Genomic DNA, 18,272 nt, shown 5'->3' with positions numbered 1-18,272 from the left:
AAGTGACCAGTAGGTGTTTCGTATTTTTTAAGTGTCATTATGAACTCATGAATTTGAATATATTTAAGACATGTTTTAATCCAAGAATAATGTTTTTGAATACACTTAAACTACTAGAACTACCTGGTAAGTTTGCCTAATTTTGTTACTGTTTCCACCCCATTTATTTAAATTTTCTGTTTTTAAGAATCGTCCTCAGGCAAATGCCTGGAAGAAGTTGGAGCTGTCACATGAATATAAAAACAGGAACCAGTTACGAGAATATCAGTTGGAAGGGGTCAATTGGTTGCTCTTTAACTGGTATAACAGGTAAAGAAAAGAGTGGGCCTATAGATGGAGGCTTAATCTGGGCTTATTTTTATTTTCTGTTTAAACAGGTTTTTTTCTACATACTTTTTAAAAGATGATATCTTTTGACATGCTTTTCATTTTCCATGATGGATCTGCAGGCAGAATTGCATCCTGGCTGATGAGATGGGATTGGGCAAAACTATTCAGTCCATTGCCTTCTTGCAGGAAGTATATAATGTAGGCATCCATGGTCCCTTCCTGGTCATTGCCCCACTGTCTACAATTACTAACTGGGAGCGAGAATTCAACACATGGACAGAGATGAACACTATTGTGTACCATGGCAGTCTGGCCAGCCGGCAGATGATTCAGCAATATGAAATGTACTGCAAAGATTCACGTGTGAGTTGTATTCCATGGGAATGTTACAATTGGAGTGGGCCAAGGTACCTGGTATTTTAGAGAGTTTACTATAAATAACTTTTGTTGAGATTCTCTGTGATTTAAGGCACTTTTGTCTAGATATTTTGGCTTTGCTGTTTTGATCCAGTGGACAGTTTGAACCAGTAGAAGTGCTGACTTTATTTATGAATATATATATTTTAAATATAATTTTACCAGAATTGATAAGTTTTCATCAAGGAGGTATTTTCCAGAATGAAATTTATTTAGCCACTTTAATTCCTTGATCCATACAGTGATGAACTTAAGCTATTATTTTTGTCTTAAGTTTTTCATCAGATGAGATCCTTTATCTTTGTAAAACTGAAAATAAAAGTTTGAATCATTCATTCTTTCTTAACTTTATATTATATGAATTTTTTCTCTACCATGAGTTTTCTGTGACTCTCAGTTCTACCAATCAAAATTTACTCGTTATATTCTTTTGGTCTTAATTTTGTTGAGGTGATTCAATTCTTCTCTTCATTTTTAGACAGTAACCAGCATTATCACATACTATGTTAGTGATTTTTCACTTTTAGTTTTGTCTTGTATGTTTTAGCAATGCCCAACATTTGTGGATTTCAGTGTTAACCAACAAAAGATTTAGGACTGAGATATATGAGCTAGGCATACCACAGAGTAGATAGAAAATGTCCAGTTTCATTTAATAAGAGCTGTCATTTTTCAAAAAAAGTTGAATATGCTGAAGAGGCAAAATATGTAACATTGTTTATCAGGAAGATAAACAGCAGCGGAAGAGGGTGGTAATAACAGTTTGTGTGTTTTTTGTTTGTTTGTTTTTGTTTTTTTTAAGCCTGCCTGAATATAGAAAAGAGAATGTATAATTCAGAAGAACTCTTTATTTAGGTACATTTTAGGCCTTTTCTGACTTTACTGCCTTTGTGCTTAGGGGCGCCTCATCCCAGGTGCATACAAGTTTGATGCCCTTATCACCACTTTTGAGATGATATTGTCAGACTGTCCTGAGCTTCGTGAGATTGAATGGCGTTGTGTTATCATTGATGAGGCCCATCGACTAAAGAACCGTAATTGCAAGCTGCTTGATAGTCTCAAGCACATGGACCTGGTGAGTTCCTCACACTGATTTGTCGACAGAGCATCTGGAATCAAATAAACCTAATTTCCTGTGGAATTAATATACCTCCAATTTAATAGAGAAGAAAAGAGACTGAGAATCTTGGTATTGGGTGGTGAGTATAGTTAATGGGAATGGCAACCTGAAAGTCATAAATATTTTAGAATTGGAAGGCACCTGTAGGTTAGTGGTTCCCAACCAGGTGGAGAGGTGGGATACTGTGTTAGTTACTTAATGCTGCATAACAAAATACCCTAATACTTAGTGGCTTAAAACAACAATTACATTTTTTATGTCTCTCTAGCTTCCCAACTCTGGGCGCTTAGCTAGCCCTTTCTTTTGGTGATCTTGCCTAGAGTCATTAATGTAGCTGCAACTAGCAATCAGTGCTGGTTGTGACCTGGGGCACCTGAGTCATCCTCCAGCTGGCCAGACTTCACTTACTTAAATGGTAGAATCAGGGCAGTGTTCCAAGAGGGCAAAGGCAGAAGCTGCAATGCCTTTGAGGTATAGGCTCTGAAACTCACACAATATCACTCTGCTACATTCTCTTTGTCAGAGCAAGTCACAAGGCAAGCCCAGATTCAAGGGGTGAACCTTGATAGGAGGAACTACAAAGAATTAATGGCCATATTTAATCCACCACAGGTACCTTCCCTAGAGGGGGACATAGTATATCTGTGGGGAGTTGAGTGTGGAGAGGCACATGTAATTGGAAGAAACCTATTCTGAATATTTCTGTATTTGTTTATAATCATAATATTTAAGTTAACTCAATATGTTAAATAATATCAAAGGTTTTCTTGAATGTTTTGTGTTTATCGAACAAATGAACAGTGAAAGAAAAAATAAGACAGTAATATTGTCATTTTCCATAATTTTATGGAATAAAGAAAGTAAAGCTAAAGTTATATACTTGATACCCAAAAGTCCTTTGTATTTCCGAGTCGGCTCAATCTTTCGTTTTCTCCATTTCTAGGAACACAAAGTGTTACTCACAGGAACACCATTGCAAAACACTGTGGAGGAGCTGTTTAGCTTGCTTCATTTCTTGGAACCATCACAGTTTCCCTCAGAATCAGAGTTCCTCAAGGACTTTGGGGATCTCAAGACAGAGGAACAGGTAGGACGTCTGTATCTGATGAGGTACTAATGCCAGACCAAAAGTAAAGTTTGTACTAGACAGGTATCTATAGCGTTGGGCATCAAGAGCCTTTCTGAACATTGTATAACCTTGTGCCTACATCCTTTGTGAAATTATCCAAAATCTACATTTTTCAGATACTGGAAAAACCTCATTGTATTTCTCAGCATTTTCACATAATGTGAGAATGTTTGTTCTCATATTATTGATTTCTTTTCTCTCTGTTTCAGGTTCAGAAGCTACAGGCCATTCTCAAACCAATGATGTTGAGAAGACTGAAAGAGGATGTTGAAAAAAACCTGGCACCCAAACAGGAAACTATTATTGAAGTAGAGCTGACCAACATCCAGAAGAAATACTACCGGGCTATTTTGGAGAAGAATTTCTCCTTTCTTTCCAAAGGGGCAGGTCATACTAACATGCCTAATCTACTCAACACAATGATGGAGTTGCGCAAATGCTGCAACCACCCATATCTCATCAATGGTAAGGAAATTTTTAGAAAATACTTGCCATTTCTGTATTACCTGTTTACTTTTTTTTTGTTTATTTGGGTTTTTTTGTATACTTTTTTTTAATTGATTTTTTTTTTTTTAGCGAGAGGAAAAGTGAGAGAGAAAGATATGTCGATTTGTTGTGTCACTTTAGTTGTTCACTGATTGTTTCTCATCTGTTCCTTGATTGGGGTGGGTATGGGGCTCAACCTGAGCCAGTGACCCCTTGTTCAAGCCAGCCACCTTTGGGCTCAAGCCAGTGACCATGGGATCATGTTGGTGATCCTGCACTCGAGCGGCGACTCTGCTTTCAAGCTAGTAACCTTGGGGTTTTGAACCTGGGACCTCAGCATCCTAGGTCGATGCTCTATCCACTGCACCACCACCGGTCAGGCTCATTGGTTGATTCTTGCATGTGATCTTTCCGGGGATCAAACCTGCAACCTTGGTGTGTTGGGATGATCCTCTAACCAATGGAAGTACCCTGCCAGGGCTTACCTGTTTACTTTCCAAATTATATTCCCCAGGAACAATGGATGCATTGACTGATTCAGTTTAATTTGAGAGTGGAGGAGATTTTTTCTTTTGAAACAATTCTTATGTGAAATATCTTTTTTTAGTTCTTTCTAACCCCTTGATCCTCCATAATCTACAAAATTAAATAGGATTTGCTGTTTGGAATTTCATGAATAACCACTCAGGTCAATCTGTTCTCTGGGTAAATGTCCTTAGTGGTACTCCATTTTGCTGTTTTTGTTTTGGATGCAAGTAGGGTGTTAATAGTGGTTTGCATGTCTTTGTCCACACATTTATGTATTTTTTTATCCAATTAATAATTTTAAGTCTACTTATTTGGAGTATTTGGTATTACACAATTGAAGATGATTTAGGACTTTTGGGGTCCTGAAATTCTGTGTTTGTGATATGTTGATCTCACAGCAGATTTTTCTTTACTTCCTTATCTCACTTAAATAAACTGTAGCCTTAGTATGTTTTTCTGGATTTCACCGTCAAGTTTGATTTTTCTTTTAACAGGTGCAGAAGAAAAAATTCTAACAGAATTTCGAGAAGCTTGCCATATTATACCTCATGACTTCCACTTGCAGGCCATGGTTCGTTCAGCTGGCAAACTGGTTCTTATTGACAAGTTACTTCCAAAACTTAAAGCTGGTGGCCATAAGGTTCTGATCTTCTCCCAGATGGTACGCTGCCTAGATATTCTAGAGGATTATCTAATCCAGAGGAGGTGAGCAAAGAGTCATCCCTTACCTTGTGTTACTGTATCCTCATAAAGCTGTGAGGGGTGGGGGCAGGGTTTAATTCGATGAGGACTGGGATAGAAGTATTTAAGCCTCCTTCTCAACTTTCTATTAAGGTTTTTGGTAAACTAGAAATAAGAAGGTACTGGTATTGATCCTACTTTGCTTTTTTGCTCTGTTTCTGCTTACTTAATTAAAATTATTTTTCCATGACTCACATTACAGGTACTTATATGAGCGTATTGATGGGCGAGTTAGAGGTAACCTTCGACAGGCTGCTATTGACCGCTTCAGCAAACCTGACTCAGACCGCTTTGTCTTCTTGCTGTGCACTCGGGCTGGTGGACTTGGTATTAATCTCACAGCTGCTGACACCTGCATCATCTTTGATTCAGATTGGAATCCACAAAATGACCTGCAGGTAAAGAAAATCATTGTCTAACTACTTAATCTGAGAGGTTTTTTCAGCAGGATCAGGATCTCTTAGAAAGGCTTGTGCTTCAGAGAGTATGGAATTGTTTACTTAGGGGTGACAGTCTAGATCAGAGATCAGCAAACTGTTTCTTACAAGGACCAGATAGTAAATATTTTTAGGCTTTGTGGAACATATAGTTTCTATTGTTACTACTCACCTATGCTCTTTTAGCATAAAAGCAGCTATAGACAATATGTAAATGAATGGGGTAGGGCTATGTTTCAATAAATCTTTATTTACAAAAATGGGTGGCTGCCTGACCAGGCAGTGGTGCAGTGGATAGAGCATCAGACTGGGATGCAGAGGACCCAGGTTCGAGACCCCGAGGTCGCCAGCGTGAGCACGGGCTCATCTGGCTTGAGTAAAAATCCCACCAGCTTGAACCCAAGGTCGCTGGCTTGAGCAAGGGGTTACTTGGTCTGCTGAAGGCCCGTGGTCAAGGCACATATGAGAAAGCAATCAATGAACAACTATGGTGTTGCAACATGCAGTGAAAAACTAATGATTGATGCTTCTCATCTCTCTCCGTTTCTGTCTGTCTGTCCCTGTCTATCCCTTTCTCTGACTCACTCTCAGCCTCTGTAAAAAAAAAAAAAAAAAGGGTGGTGACGCAGTCTATAGTTTGCTGACACCTGATGGGGCAGTAAATAATTTTATTTTGAAATCGACTTTTGATTCTGAGTTGATATCATGTCTGCTTTATAGATGTGAATTGGTATTTTGAGTGTTTTCCCCACTCCCAATTTTATGTTATCTTTGCCCTTTCTTTCTGTTGTTCCTTAACCAGGCCCAGGCACGGTGTCATCGAATTGGGCAAAGCAAAGCTGTGAAGGTGTACCGTCTCATCACTCGGAATTCTTATGAGAGAGAGATGTTTGACAAGGCTAGCCTCAAGTTGGGATTGGATAAGGCTGTTCTTCAATCCATGAGTGGTCGGGACGGCAACATTACTGGAGTGAGTCCTCTTAGTCTATTGATAACATTTGTAGCAGCAGGTCATAGAGATGGAGGGAGACAAAAACTATTTTTGCACTGGAACCACCTTGTTTGGATTCTTAATTTCTATTTTTTCAAATATAACAACCGAAATATGATATATTGGTAGTCTTTTCATCTTTCTATTGGATTTTGTAGATCCAGCAGTTCTCCAAGAAGGAGATTGAAGATCTTTTAAGAAAAGGAGCATATGCAGCCATAATGGAGGAAGATGATGAGGGTTCCAAGTTTTGTGAAGAGGACATTGACCAGATCTTGTTAAGAAGAACCACAACCATCACCATTGAATCTGAAGGAAAGGGTTCTACCTTTGCCAAGGTATGTTTTATCTGTGCCGGAGGCTAGAGAAGCAGAGATAGAGATAGGAATCTCTAGAATTTATGTGTGTGTGTGTGTGTATATATATATATATATATATATATATATATATATATATATAAATTACTTTTATTAGCATTTATTTTTTGCTGAATTTATGCCTGGGCCAAAAGTTTTTGTTTCTTCTGGGATATCTTTTTTTTTCTCTGCAGCCTTTTCTTTTGGATTAGAAATAATCTCTTTTTCAGTAAGGATGATTTTAGTGTAGCAGGGAGAGCTCATGTAAAGGTTAATCCACCCATGAGCTCTACAAATTCTGTGCAGCATCTTGAAAACTTTATTCACCTGGATGTGTTCACTAACCAAAGAATCTATATGTATTAGATACAGCATTACTCTCTGCATTTTTAAGCATGTATAGCAAAAATTCAGTTCTCTTTTTTGGGCCCCCAACCCTGTGACCAGATCCAGTGTTTGGCCTGGGTTAACCTACCAGCTCCACCATTGTAATGGCGGAATGGCACATCGAGCTTCTTAAATGACATCTGCCATGTACTTGGTTGCCTTCCAGGTGTGCATACCCCTTAGGGCAGGGGTCCCTAAACTTTTTACACAGGGGGCCAGTTCACTGTCCCTCAGACCATTGGAGGGCCAGACTATAAAAAAACTATGAACAAATCCTTATGCACACTGCACATATCTTATTTTAAAGTAAGAAAACAAAATGGGAACAAATACAATATTTAAAATAAACAACAAGTAACTTTAAATCAACAAGCTGACCAGTATTTCAATGGGAACTATGCTCCTGTCACTGACCACCAATGAAAGAGGTGCCCCTTCCAGAAGTGTGGCACCACCGGATAAATGGCCTCAGGGGGCCGGATGTGGCCCGCGGGCCGTAGTTTGGGGACCCCTGCCTTAGGGCGTGAGCAGTTTCACAAGTGGTCTTAAAGTGAATGTGAAGATTTGAACCTCTTGATTTACGTGATTTTGTGGGATTTTCTGAGTCAAAGGAATAGTGAACCATTTTCAGAGGCTGCTTTTGGGCAGAGCTAAATTTTTTTTTTTTTAAATACACAGTATATTTATTCATTAATTACTATTAAGAATTGAATGAATAAGTAAACAAATTTATTTACTGGTTTCCCCTTGCTCGAAAAAGTGATATCATCAACTTTACTCTTTTCTTTGTTCCTCATTAGGCAAGCTTTGTTGCTTCTGAAAATAGGACAGATATTTCTCTGGATGACCCCAACTTTTGGCAAAAGTGGGCCAAAAAGGCTGACCTAGACATGGATCTACTGAATAGCAAGGTGAGCTTCTTTCTGCTTTAGGGAAGCAATATTGCAGAAGACATAGTACTCTCAGGAATCTCTGTTGTTGTTGTTTTGTTTGTTTTGTTTTTTGTTATAGCTGCTCTGATTTGTAGATGCTGACCTTGGTTTATGATGGTGTTTATTTATAAGGACCATTGTAAAAACTTTCTATATAGTAGGTCCCTGAGAAGGTATCTACCATTTAATTTTGCTTTTTGACTCCCTGTAGATTATTTTGCACGTGTTAAAAAAAATCTCTCTTAGAGTATCTACAAAGTTACATCCAAGACTTTCACGCCATGATTGTCTTAATGCCTTTCCCATGATCATGTCATAAAGAGAGTTACTGCTTCTGTTCTTTGCATAGAATAACCTGGTGATTGACACACCTAGAGTACGAAAACAGACCCGCCACTTCAGCACTCTGAAAGATGATGACCTGGTAGAATTCTCTGATTTGGAAAGTGAAGACGACGAACGGCCACGCTCTCGCCGGCATGACCGTCATCACACCTATGGGCGCACTGACTGCTTTCGGGTGGAAAAGCACCTATTGGTATATGGGTAAGAACCCACCTTGCCATCAGAGGTTGTGCATTTTCATCCTGATAGACACTGTGTTTGCCTTGCATATTGGAGACTTAAAAGAGGGGATAATGGAAAACTGGATTCTATTTACTCTGTTGCCATGTTTTCCCAAGATCTTTTGGTCTCCCACCTTTGGGAGCTGCAGTTTTGGAGACTGGGGAATATCATTGAATTAGAGTCCCTGGGAATATGTTAATATAATTTCCTTTTTTGTTTTTCTAGTTGGGGGCGGTGGCGAGATATCTTGTCTCATGGACGCTTCAAGCGACGTATGACTGAACGGGATGTGGAGACAATTTGCCGGGCCATCCTTGTATACTGTCTTCTACACTATCGTGGGGATGAAAACATCAAAGGCTTCATTTGGGACTTGATTAGCCCTGCTGAAAATGGCAAGACAAAAGAACTGCAGAATCATTCAGGTAATTATCAACTCTTTACTTTTCATCTTTCTATAGGTTATCTAATCTTTTTCAGGTTCAAGGGGTTTTCTCAATCCAAGTCTTCAATGTCTCCCCTTCCCCAGGCCTATCTATCCCTGTACCCCGTGGACGCAAGGGGAAAAAAGTAAAGTCACAAAGCACTTTTGATATCCATAAGGCAGATTGGATTCGGAAATATAACCCTGATACTCTGTTTCAAGATGAAAGTTATAAGAAGCACTTGAAACATCAGTGTAACAAGTAAGGATAGAATTAGTCAAAGACCAAAGCATTTCCATCTCAACTTTACACTATTTTTGAGACAGCTCTTCCTCTCTTTATAGGGTGCTGTTACGGGTACGAATGCTGTACTATCTGAGGCAGGAGGTGATTGGAGACCAGGCAGAGAAGGTGTTAGGGGGTGCTATTGCCAGGTAAAGTTCTACACTCTTTCTCTCTCTCCCTCTCTCTCTCTCTCTCTCTACACACACACACACACACACACACACACACACACTGATTTGTTGTTTCACTTATTTATGCATTCATTGGTTGAGTTTTGAATGTTCTCTGACTGGGGATTGAACCTGCAACCTGGAGTATCAGCATGGTGCTCTAACCAGCTGAGCTACCTTGTCTAGAAAAGATTGCTTTATTTATTTTATTTTATACTATCTTAGGGATACTTGATCATTCAAATCTATATATTAGGTCTTTAATTCTATACTTGGTATCAGTGGAAGGAAATAGCTGCATGAACATTTAAAGTAGTGGGTAAATGAAGATAATTATAGTACTCTCTTCAAGTATTATCATTTTAATTTCCTGCATTTCTGTGCTGACACTGCCCTTTTTCACCTTTTTTTTCTTCCAAAGGAAAAATGTTTAATATAAAGATTCAAGATTCACATTATGATAAATGATAAAATTAAATATTCTTCTCTTGATAAGAGTTCAACTTCTGCATTTTTTTCTATTTAATCCTTCCATACTTTTTCTAGGATTTTGTATTACTCCTCTCACCCCTTCCCCTGTTTATAGTTACATTGATAGGTTTCCTTCCTTCATAAGTTAGGATTATTGTTGCAATTTTAAATATAGTTTTTAACTTTACCAATATCTAGGTGATATTTGTGATCTTCCTTTCCCCTTATTCCTAAGCATACTGCTAGATAGAAATGTGGCATTTTTTAGTTTCCTTGTTGATTTTTGGTGGTGTTCTCTTATACCTTTAGTGAGATTGACATATGGTTCCCAGTAGTGGATCAGCTGGAGGTTCCAACAACATGGTGGGACAGTGAGGCTGACAAATCTCTGCTTATTGGCGTGTTTAAGCATGGTAGGTGACTTCTCCCACTCTTCCTTCCCTATTGTAGATTTATGTTCACAGATGGAACATTTAGCAAAATGCTTATGACCAATAACTGAGTTCTGTCTTCAGTAAACTTAAGTTTGCATTGAAAACTAGTTCTTAAATATCCAGATTAGAGCAATTTGTCCCTATAAATAGATGTTCAAGAAAGACCAGATGGATAATTAAATCCCAGTGTAGGGAGTCTTCCATCTGTTCTCTAATAAGTGTTACCAGTCTGTGTGTTGTGGCATCTAAGTTAAGGTTCCACAAATCAGGGGAGGTAATACATGCTCACTATTGTTAACCATGCTTACTGTGTATCTTGAACACTTTTTCCTGTCGCTTGCAGAAAGTGTTCTACTTGTATGGCATCCCATTTGTCTAAATGTTCAGCAGTCCTCTGATGGAGGTGCAAACAATAGTATTTGGGTGAAAAAATAGAATATTAAAAGGGAGAATAGCCTGACCAGGTGGTTGCGCAGTGGATAGAGCGTTGGACTGGGATGCGAAGGACCCAGGTTCAAGACCCCAAGGTCGCCAACTTGAGCGCGGGTTCATCTGGTTTGAGCAAAGCTCACCAGCTTGGACCCAAGGTCGCTGGCTCGAGCAAGGGGTTACTCGGTCTACTGAAGGCCCGTGGTCAAGGCACATATGAGAGAGCAATCAATGAACAACTAAGGTGTCGCAATGAAAAACTGATGATTGATGCTTCTCATCTCTCTCCGTTCTGTCTGTCCCTGTCTTCCCTCTCTCTATTAAAAAACCAAAGAAAAAAGAAAAAAAAAAGAATACTCCCTCTTCATTATTGTCTAGTAACAAATCCCATGTATTAAAAGCACTGAATTCTAGCCCACTGGCTTAGTGAATTGAAATATTTCCTCCTTTTTTTTTTTTTCCGCCAGCGCCCGCCCCTGGCCGGGCCGGAGGGAGGCTGACCTGGTTGGTTTTGATCTGATAAATGCATGCATCCCCCCCCCCCCCCGCAAGGGGGGTCAGCGCCCGTAGGCATGTATTAGCTCTAGAATTACCACAGTTATCCAAGTAGGAGAGGAGCGAGCGACCAAAGGAACCATAACTGATTTAATGAGCCATAGTGAATTGAAATATTTCTTTTTTAAAAATACTTTTATTTTCACTTCTATAAAATAAAAGTAATGTTTTTAAGGAGTTTAATGGGATAAGAAAATGTATGAGCCTCTGTAATCTTAGATTTACTTATGAGATACAGGTTTAGAAGAGTACAAACATCCTAAAAATATGTTCATTCATTTACCATTCATCAATAGTTCAGTGTCTGTTTGCAGGTATGTTTTTTTGTTGGGGATTTTTTTTTTTTTTTTTTTTTGTATTTTTCTGAAGTTGGAAACGGGGAGGCAGTCAGACAGACTCCCGCATGCGCCCGACCGGGATCCACCCGGCACGCCCACCAGGGAGCGATGCTCTGCCCACCAGGGGGTGATGCTCTGTTGCAACCAGAGCCATTCTTGTGCCTGAAGCAGAGGCCACAGAGCCATCCTCAGCGCTCGGTCCAACTTTGCTCCAATGGAGCCTGAGCTGCCGGAGGGGAAGAGAGAGACAGAGAGGAAGGAGAGGGGGAGGGGTGGAGAAGCAGATGGGCGCTTCTCCTGTGTGCCCTGTCTGGGAATCAAACCCGGGACTCCTGCATGCCAGGCCAACGCTCTACCACTGAGCCAACCGGCCAGGGCTGCAGGTATAAGTTTTTTATCCTTCATTTAAAAATGTGTGACTTGCCTGACCTGTGGTAGCGCAGTGGATAAAGCGTCTACCTGGAAATGCTGAGGTCACCGGTTTGAAACCCTGGGCTTGCCTGGTCGAGGCACATATGGGAGTTGATGCTTCCAGCTCCTCCCCCTTCTCTGTCTCTCCCTGTCCTCTCTAAAATGAATAAATAAAAAAAATTTTTTAAAAAAAGCTTTAAAAAAAAATGTGACTTTTCCCTAAATTATTTGACTTTTTTAGTTTTCCCATCTATGTTGGAAGAATAATAGACTGCCTGTTAAATAGATACTTAAATCTATGCCCGTTCTGTACAAACTGATTAAATGCCTGTCTTCAATAACCAGTATTAAAGCTCTTTATGACTTTTAAGTTGCTATAGAAATGTTAAAATAGTAATATAACCCAACAGCTGTCCAAGTTAACATTTAAACTATATTTTGCATTATGAGCAAAGTAGCCCATATAATATACTCTCATAATCCCAGCAGCATATGAAATAAGCATAAAGGCAATGTGATTTTCTTCAATTTATGGCCTTTTTTATTCTAGGCTATGAAAAATACAATACTATGAGGGCAGACCCAGCTTTATGCTTCCTAGAAAAGGCTGGCCGACCAGATGACAAAGCTATTGCAGCAGAACATCGAGTGTTGGATAATTTCTCTGACATAGTAGAAGGGTAAGCATTGTTTAGTTCTCTTAAAGTTCTGAGTATGCCCTATAAAGGCTATTTGTTGCTTGTGCTAAAAGATAACACTAGCCTTGACTGAACCTATTGGGATTTTTAATGGCAGTTATACTTATGAATGATAAATTCTTAACAAAGAGTGAGACCAGCAGAAAGGACTCCATAAACGTGCCTAAAACCATACAGTGCCATAACATGCTACTAAGGGTGAAAATTAATATTACTCCCAAATGGCTTATTTGATGTCTGTTCAGTTTTCTTTACAATGCTTTTCTGTATAGCCATAGTAGCTGAGAGAATGACCGATTTTCTTGAAAGAAAATAGCCATGTAGCTCTTGTATGTCACCTATATGGTAGAGCCTCAGGAAATTTTAGCTCTGGTTTATCATCTCTCAATGGTGGTAACCCATAAAGGTATTCGTCCGCCTGGATACATGCCTCGATGATGAGTTGCCATGCTAATACTGAGTCACCAGGTAGGGCAGTGTTGCTCTGGTTTGGGTGCCAGTGAGTTTAACAAAACTTCTCATGTGGAGACCTGAGGGGCATGTGAAAGAGTTCGCTTAGTTCATAAATACCCAGCCACCTTCGTTACTGAGAGGTTTCTCCTTGATGATCACAACCTCAGTTTGCTTAGTGAAGGACCCTTAGAGGAAATTGGGCCATTTATTTATTGCAAATAATTATGTCACCTTTCTGCTCAGTAGAACAATGTAATAAAATTTTATAATAAAAATAGGCAAATGTGGGCTACTCACATAAGATAAAAGTAAATAGTTGGAAAGGAGGGGGGAAATGGTTAAACAATAAAAAAGAGCTATCAAAAGAAGGCAGGCAAGTGTGCTGGTCAGTGTTTCATTTCAAATTAAAGCAATTTAGAGTGTACTTTGTCAATTTCTCCCAGTTCGCCTGACTAGGTGGTGGCACTGTGGTTAAAACATCAACCTGGGATACTGAAGTCCCAGGTTTGAAACACCCAGCTTGCCAGCTTGAGTGCAGGGTCGCAGACTTGAGCATAGGATCATGGAAATGATTCCATGGTCGCTGGCTGGAGCCCAAAGGTTGCTGGCTCAAAGCCCAAGGTCGCTGGCTTGAGCAAAGGGTCATTGGCTCGCCTGGAGTCCCCCGGTCTAGGCATATATGAGAAACAATGAATGAACCAAATGTGACCAAAGTGCCGCAACTACGAGCTGATTCTTCTCTTTCCCTTTCTGTCTGTCTGCCTGGCTCTCTCAAAAAAAAAAAAAAAAAAATTTTCCCCCCCGTTTTTTGTTCTGTTGAATTCTATACCTAATTTGCTCAGAGCTTAGCACCTAGCTTGCCATTCCTTCCAGCATGAAAGAAAAGACTGTTCCATGCTAGATTGTATGTTTGGCCAGCTCTTCATCCTGGGTTCCACTTAGTGAGAGAAGAAATATAGCTAACATTTTCTCATGCCTCTGGCTAATTTTAGGGTTGACTTTGATAAGGATTGTGAAGATCCTGAATATAAACCACTCCAGGGTCCCCCAAAGGACCCAGATGATGAGGTAGGATTCTCATTTTAAGTCTCTTTTCTGTATTACTCAATGTTAAGTATTTTCCCATTCCCTGAATCCTGAAGTATAAATATATTGATTAATTTGTAATATAAAATGAAAAGTAATTATCACTTGAGAATTTTAAGTATTAATGGAAAGGATTGTAATGCCAGCTGGGAGAAAGATAGAGATGACTTTGTGGAAGAGGTGGGACTCAAACCGGACATTGAGAGATACACTTTTAATAAATTCCTGAGTCTTGTTTTGTCTTCCAGCCATTATTAAGAGCTGACTTTTCAGGTTCTTCTTTTCTCATTCTTTTACTTGGTTGTTTCCATTTTTTGTGAGGGTTCCTTTCCTTAGAAATTTTTCTTGATCCCTGATGCCATAAAAGGACACACATGAGAAAGTGATTTCAGAGTACCAACTTCCCCCCCTTTCCCTCCCCCCTCCATCCTGTGGGGTGGATCTCCTTCTCTAGGGTGATCCCTTGATGATGATGGATGAGGAGATCTCAGTGATTGATGGAGATGAAGGTAAACTTCTAGGTCAACTAGTATGATTTGTGTGGGGTGGTGGTTTTGGGGGATTACTGACTGATTCTATCCTGTCCTGGGATTTCTAAGAGCTTTGTCTTTGGGTGGGTTGAAATACCAGAGTTATCTCTACTATCTTTCCTGTACTTCCTCTTCATTCTACTTTGGTTCCCACAGCCCAGGTAACCCAACAGCCAGGCCATCTATTCTGGCCTCCAGGCTCTGCTCTGACAGCTAGGCTTCGGCGCCTAGTTACAGCCTATCAGCGTAGCTACAAGAGAGAACAAATGAAGATAGAGGCTGCAGAACGTGGGGACCGAAGAAGGCGGCGTTGTGAGGCAGCCTTCAAGCTAAAAGAAATTGCACGGCGGGAAAAACAGCAACGGTAAAATATGGCTGGGAATTCGGGATGAACTGTAAGCTAGTCTTCAACTAGAGGCTCTGTATTGAAAAGCGTCTTAGAAGGAATTTATTTGGAATTCTCTAAGAGGAGCCATCTTCTTTGCCCTTAATTGTTATACCTCTATGACATAAACCTCACTTTCGCTTAATCATAACTCCCAGGAAGATCTTCTATATAAGTCATTCTCATTATTTGCCAACTTTTTTTTTTAAGATTTTATTTATTGATTTTACAGAGTGGGGGGCAGCGGACAAGAAGTATCAATTCATAGTTGCTTCACTTTAGTTGTTCATTGATGGTAGTAGTCATTTGAGCCTTGTCTGGGCAAGCCCAGGGTTTTGAACCAGCGACCTCAGCATTCCAGGTTGACACTTTATCCGCTTTGCCACTACAGGGCCAACCAACTTGCTAATTATTAAATTCTTACATGGTACAGAGTACCTCTTATGCCCTCTTTTGCTATCTTTTGTTTGTTTTTTATCTCTACTTTCAATTTTTCTGTAGTCAGATACTCTAAGCCACACTGAGAAGTAACCAGTTTCTCTGTGTTTTTCTGATCTCTGTTCCTGATTCCTTTTCTCTTTGTAGATGGACAAGGCGTGAACAAACTGATTTCTATCGAGTAGTGTCTACCTTTGGTGTGGAGTATGACCCTGACACCATGCAGTTCCATTGGGATCGCTTCCGCACTTTTGCTCGACTGGACAAAAAAACAGATGAAAGCCTTACCAAGTATTTCCATGGCTTTGTGGCCATGTGCCGCCAAGTGTGCCGTCTTCCACCAGCAGCTGGAGATGGTAAGCGAGACTGGAAATTCTTGGTAGAGTGCAGATGGATGGCGACAGAACTAGCTATTGATTCATTTCTCCTTCCACCTTGATGTTTCTTGCAGAGCCTCCAGACCCTAATCTGTTTATTGAGCCCATCACTGAGGAGAGGGCCTCACGGACTCTCTACCGTATTGAATTGCTTCGGCGCTTACGGGAACAAGTTTTATGTCACCCCCTCTTGGAAGATCGGTTGGCATTATGTCAGCCTCCAGGTCCTGAATTGCCCAAGTGGTGGGAACCTGTTCGACATGACGGGGAGCTTCTACGAGGGGCAGCCCGCCACGGGGTGAGCCAAACAGACTGCAACATCATGCAGGACCCAGACTTCTCTTTTCTGGCTGCCCGAATGAATTATATGCAGAACCATCAGGCAGGAGCACCAGCTCCATCCCTTTCACGCTGCTCTACTCCACTGCTGCACCAGCAGTATACCTCGCGCACTGCCTCACCATTGCCCCTGCGCCCAGATGCTCCTATTGAAAAGCCACCTGAGGAGACAGCTGCCCAGGTCCCCAGTCTGGACAGTCTAACTTTAAAGCTAGAGCATGAGGTGGTAGCTAGGAGTCAACCAACCCCTCAAGTCTATGAGATGCGAGTAGCTCCCTCTGATACTTCCCCTCTGATTTCCCGGAGTATCCCATCAGTCAAACTGGAAGATGAGGATGATTCAGACTCTGAGCTGGACTTAAGCAAGCTGTCACCGTCATCCTCTTCTTCCTCATCCTCATCCAGCTCCAGCTCCAGCACTGATGAAAGTGAGGACGAGAAAGAAGAGAAGCTAAGTAAGTGCATGTGACAGGCTGTTGGCCTTCTTCCCTATTACCCTCCTCTCTGCTATTTCCCTATTTCCTAAATGCGTCCTCTAAGAATCGGATTTTGATTTGGTAGATTATCAGATGATACCTGTCATTCTTTGGGTCTTTATTTAACATTCTTATAATACCATTCCTGTATAACTTTATTCTTTCACCTTTGTTCATGCATTCTGTATGATCACTAGCTGCTGACCGGTCCCACTCAAAGCTCTATGATGAAGAGAGTCTCTTGTCCCTCACTATGTCCCAAGATGGATTCCCAAATGAAGATGGAGAACAGATGACGCCTGAGCTTCTACTGCTACAAGAAAGACAAAGAGCCTCTGAGTGGCCCAAGGTAATGGCCTCATTCCTGGACATGTAGAGTCTAGAAATACAGTGTAACACATAGGAAACATGGAACAGATAGTTCTGGTTTTCTTTGATTGTATTTAGTGCTACATGTTTTTTATGAAACTCTTCCCAGTTGACTTATGAATCAGATACTATTACCTCCTTCCTTTCTGCCTTATGATTTTATCCATCCTGATAATGATGTCATTATTGTTTGTCACAAGATCACATAGCTAGTACTCAGGCCCTAAAACCAGCATTGATTTCTTTTTCCCCACTTAAGGATCGTGTCCTGATAAACCGTATTGACCTCGTATGCCAGGCTGTACTCTCAGGGAAGTGGCCTTCTAGCCGTCGGAGCCAGGAAATGGTAACAGGAGGAATTTTGGGGTCAGGCAACCTCTTGCTAGACAGTCCTTCATTGACTCCTGGAGAATATGGTGACTCTCCAGTTCCCACACCTCAAAGTAGCAGTGCAGCTTCCATGGCAGAGGAGGAAGTGTCTGCAGTCACCACAGCGGCGGCTCAGTTCACCAAACTTCGCCGAGGCATGGATGAGAAGGAGTTTACAGTTCAGATCAAAGATGTAAGTTCAGCATTTAGGTATTGGGAAATGGGAAAAGAGACTACAGTTTTTGCTAACTAGTTTGACTAAACTCATTTGATTAGCTCAGTGGTTGGCAAACTCATTAGTCAGTAGAGCCAAATATCAACAGTACAACGATTGAAATTTCTTTTGAGAGCCAAATTTTTTAAACTTAAACTATATAGGTTGGTACATTGTTATTAACTTAATTAGGGTACTCCTAAGATGGCCTTTGCTAAAAAGTCCTCAATCTGATTGAGCCGCATGTGGCTCACGAGCCACGGTTTGCCGACCACTGGGTTAGCTAACTTTAAAATGACAGGAGAAAAAAAATTAGAGCTCCAAAGATCCATGTAGGAAAAGTCATTGCAGTAAAAGAACAGATCTTATGATGACTTCTATCTCCTGAAGGCTAGATGAAAAGAAATCATATGTTTAATTGACACAAGGCTTGTTTTAAATAGCTTGTTTTTAAATGTTTAAAAATTTAAATCAGCCTGACCTGTGGTGGCGCAGTGGATGGAGCATCGACCTGGAAATGCTGAGGTCGCTGGTTTGAAACCCTGGGCTTGCCTGGTCAAGGCACATATGGGAGTTGATGCTTCCAGCTCCTCCCCCCT

General features: G+C 40.5%; 1 protein-coding gene and 1 non-coding gene across 7 annotated transcripts in view; both read left to right on the top strand.

The window, feature by feature from the left end:
* The window catches only part of CHD8 (chromodomain helicase DNA binding protein 8), a 71,405-nt gene that overhangs the window by 48,336 nt on the left and 4,797 nt on the right, over nt 1-18,272 (top strand). For 5 of the 6 annotated variants that reach the window (XM_066342040.1, XM_066342039.1, XM_066342036.1 and 2 more), the window contains exons 12-34: nt 188-309; nt 450-693; nt 1,646-1,822; nt 2,811-2,954; nt 3,206-3,461; nt 4,505-4,715; nt 4,954-5,149; nt 5,991-6,158; nt 6,338-6,517; nt 7,723-7,833; nt 8,204-8,400; nt 8,647-8,846; nt 8,927-9,107; nt 9,191-9,280; nt 10,082-10,185; nt 12,490-12,619; nt 14,083-14,158; nt 14,631-14,685; nt 14,863-15,070; nt 15,677-15,885; nt 15,981-16,700; nt 16,919-17,070; nt 17,350-17,652. In XM_066342040.1, coding sequence (XP_066198137.1) covers nt 188-309; nt 450-693; nt 1,646-1,822; nt 2,811-2,954; nt 3,206-3,461; nt 4,505-4,715; nt 4,954-5,149; nt 5,991-6,158; nt 6,338-6,517; nt 7,723-7,833; nt 8,204-8,400; nt 8,647-8,846; nt 8,927-9,107; nt 9,191-9,280; nt 10,082-10,185; nt 12,490-12,619; nt 14,083-14,158; nt 14,631-14,685; nt 14,863-15,070; nt 15,677-15,885; nt 15,981-16,700; nt 16,919-17,070; nt 17,350-17,652 — 4,434 coding nt within the window. The remainder of the gene's footprint in view (nt 1-187; nt 310-449; nt 694-1,645; nt 1,823-2,810; nt 2,955-3,205; nt 3,462-4,504; nt 4,716-4,953; nt 5,150-5,990; nt 6,159-6,337; nt 6,518-7,722; nt 7,834-8,203; nt 8,401-8,646; nt 8,847-8,926; nt 9,108-9,190; nt 9,281-10,081; nt 10,186-12,489; nt 12,620-14,082; nt 14,159-14,630; nt 14,686-14,862; nt 15,071-15,676; nt 15,886-15,980; nt 16,701-16,918; nt 17,071-17,349; nt 17,653-18,272) is intronic. The other variant, XM_066342038.1, reaches the window with a different exon arrangement.
* Nucleotides 13,067-13,176, top strand: LOC136377915 (small nucleolar RNA U6-53/MBII-28). Its single transcript, XR_010746521.1, has one exon. It is a non-coding gene; the product is annotated as a small nucleolar RNA U6-53/MBII-28 (small nucleolar RNA).

This window comes from Saccopteryx leptura, chromosome 6 (assembly GCF_036850995.1).
Source record: "Saccopteryx leptura isolate mSacLep1 chromosome 6, mSacLep1_pri_phased_curated, whole genome shotgun sequence".
Taxonomy (NCBI): domain Eukaryota; kingdom Metazoa; phylum Chordata; class Mammalia; order Chiroptera; family Emballonuridae; genus Saccopteryx; species Saccopteryx leptura.
Note: the sequence above shows the minus strand (reverse complement) of the source record. Positions and strands in the feature narration are given on the sequence as shown.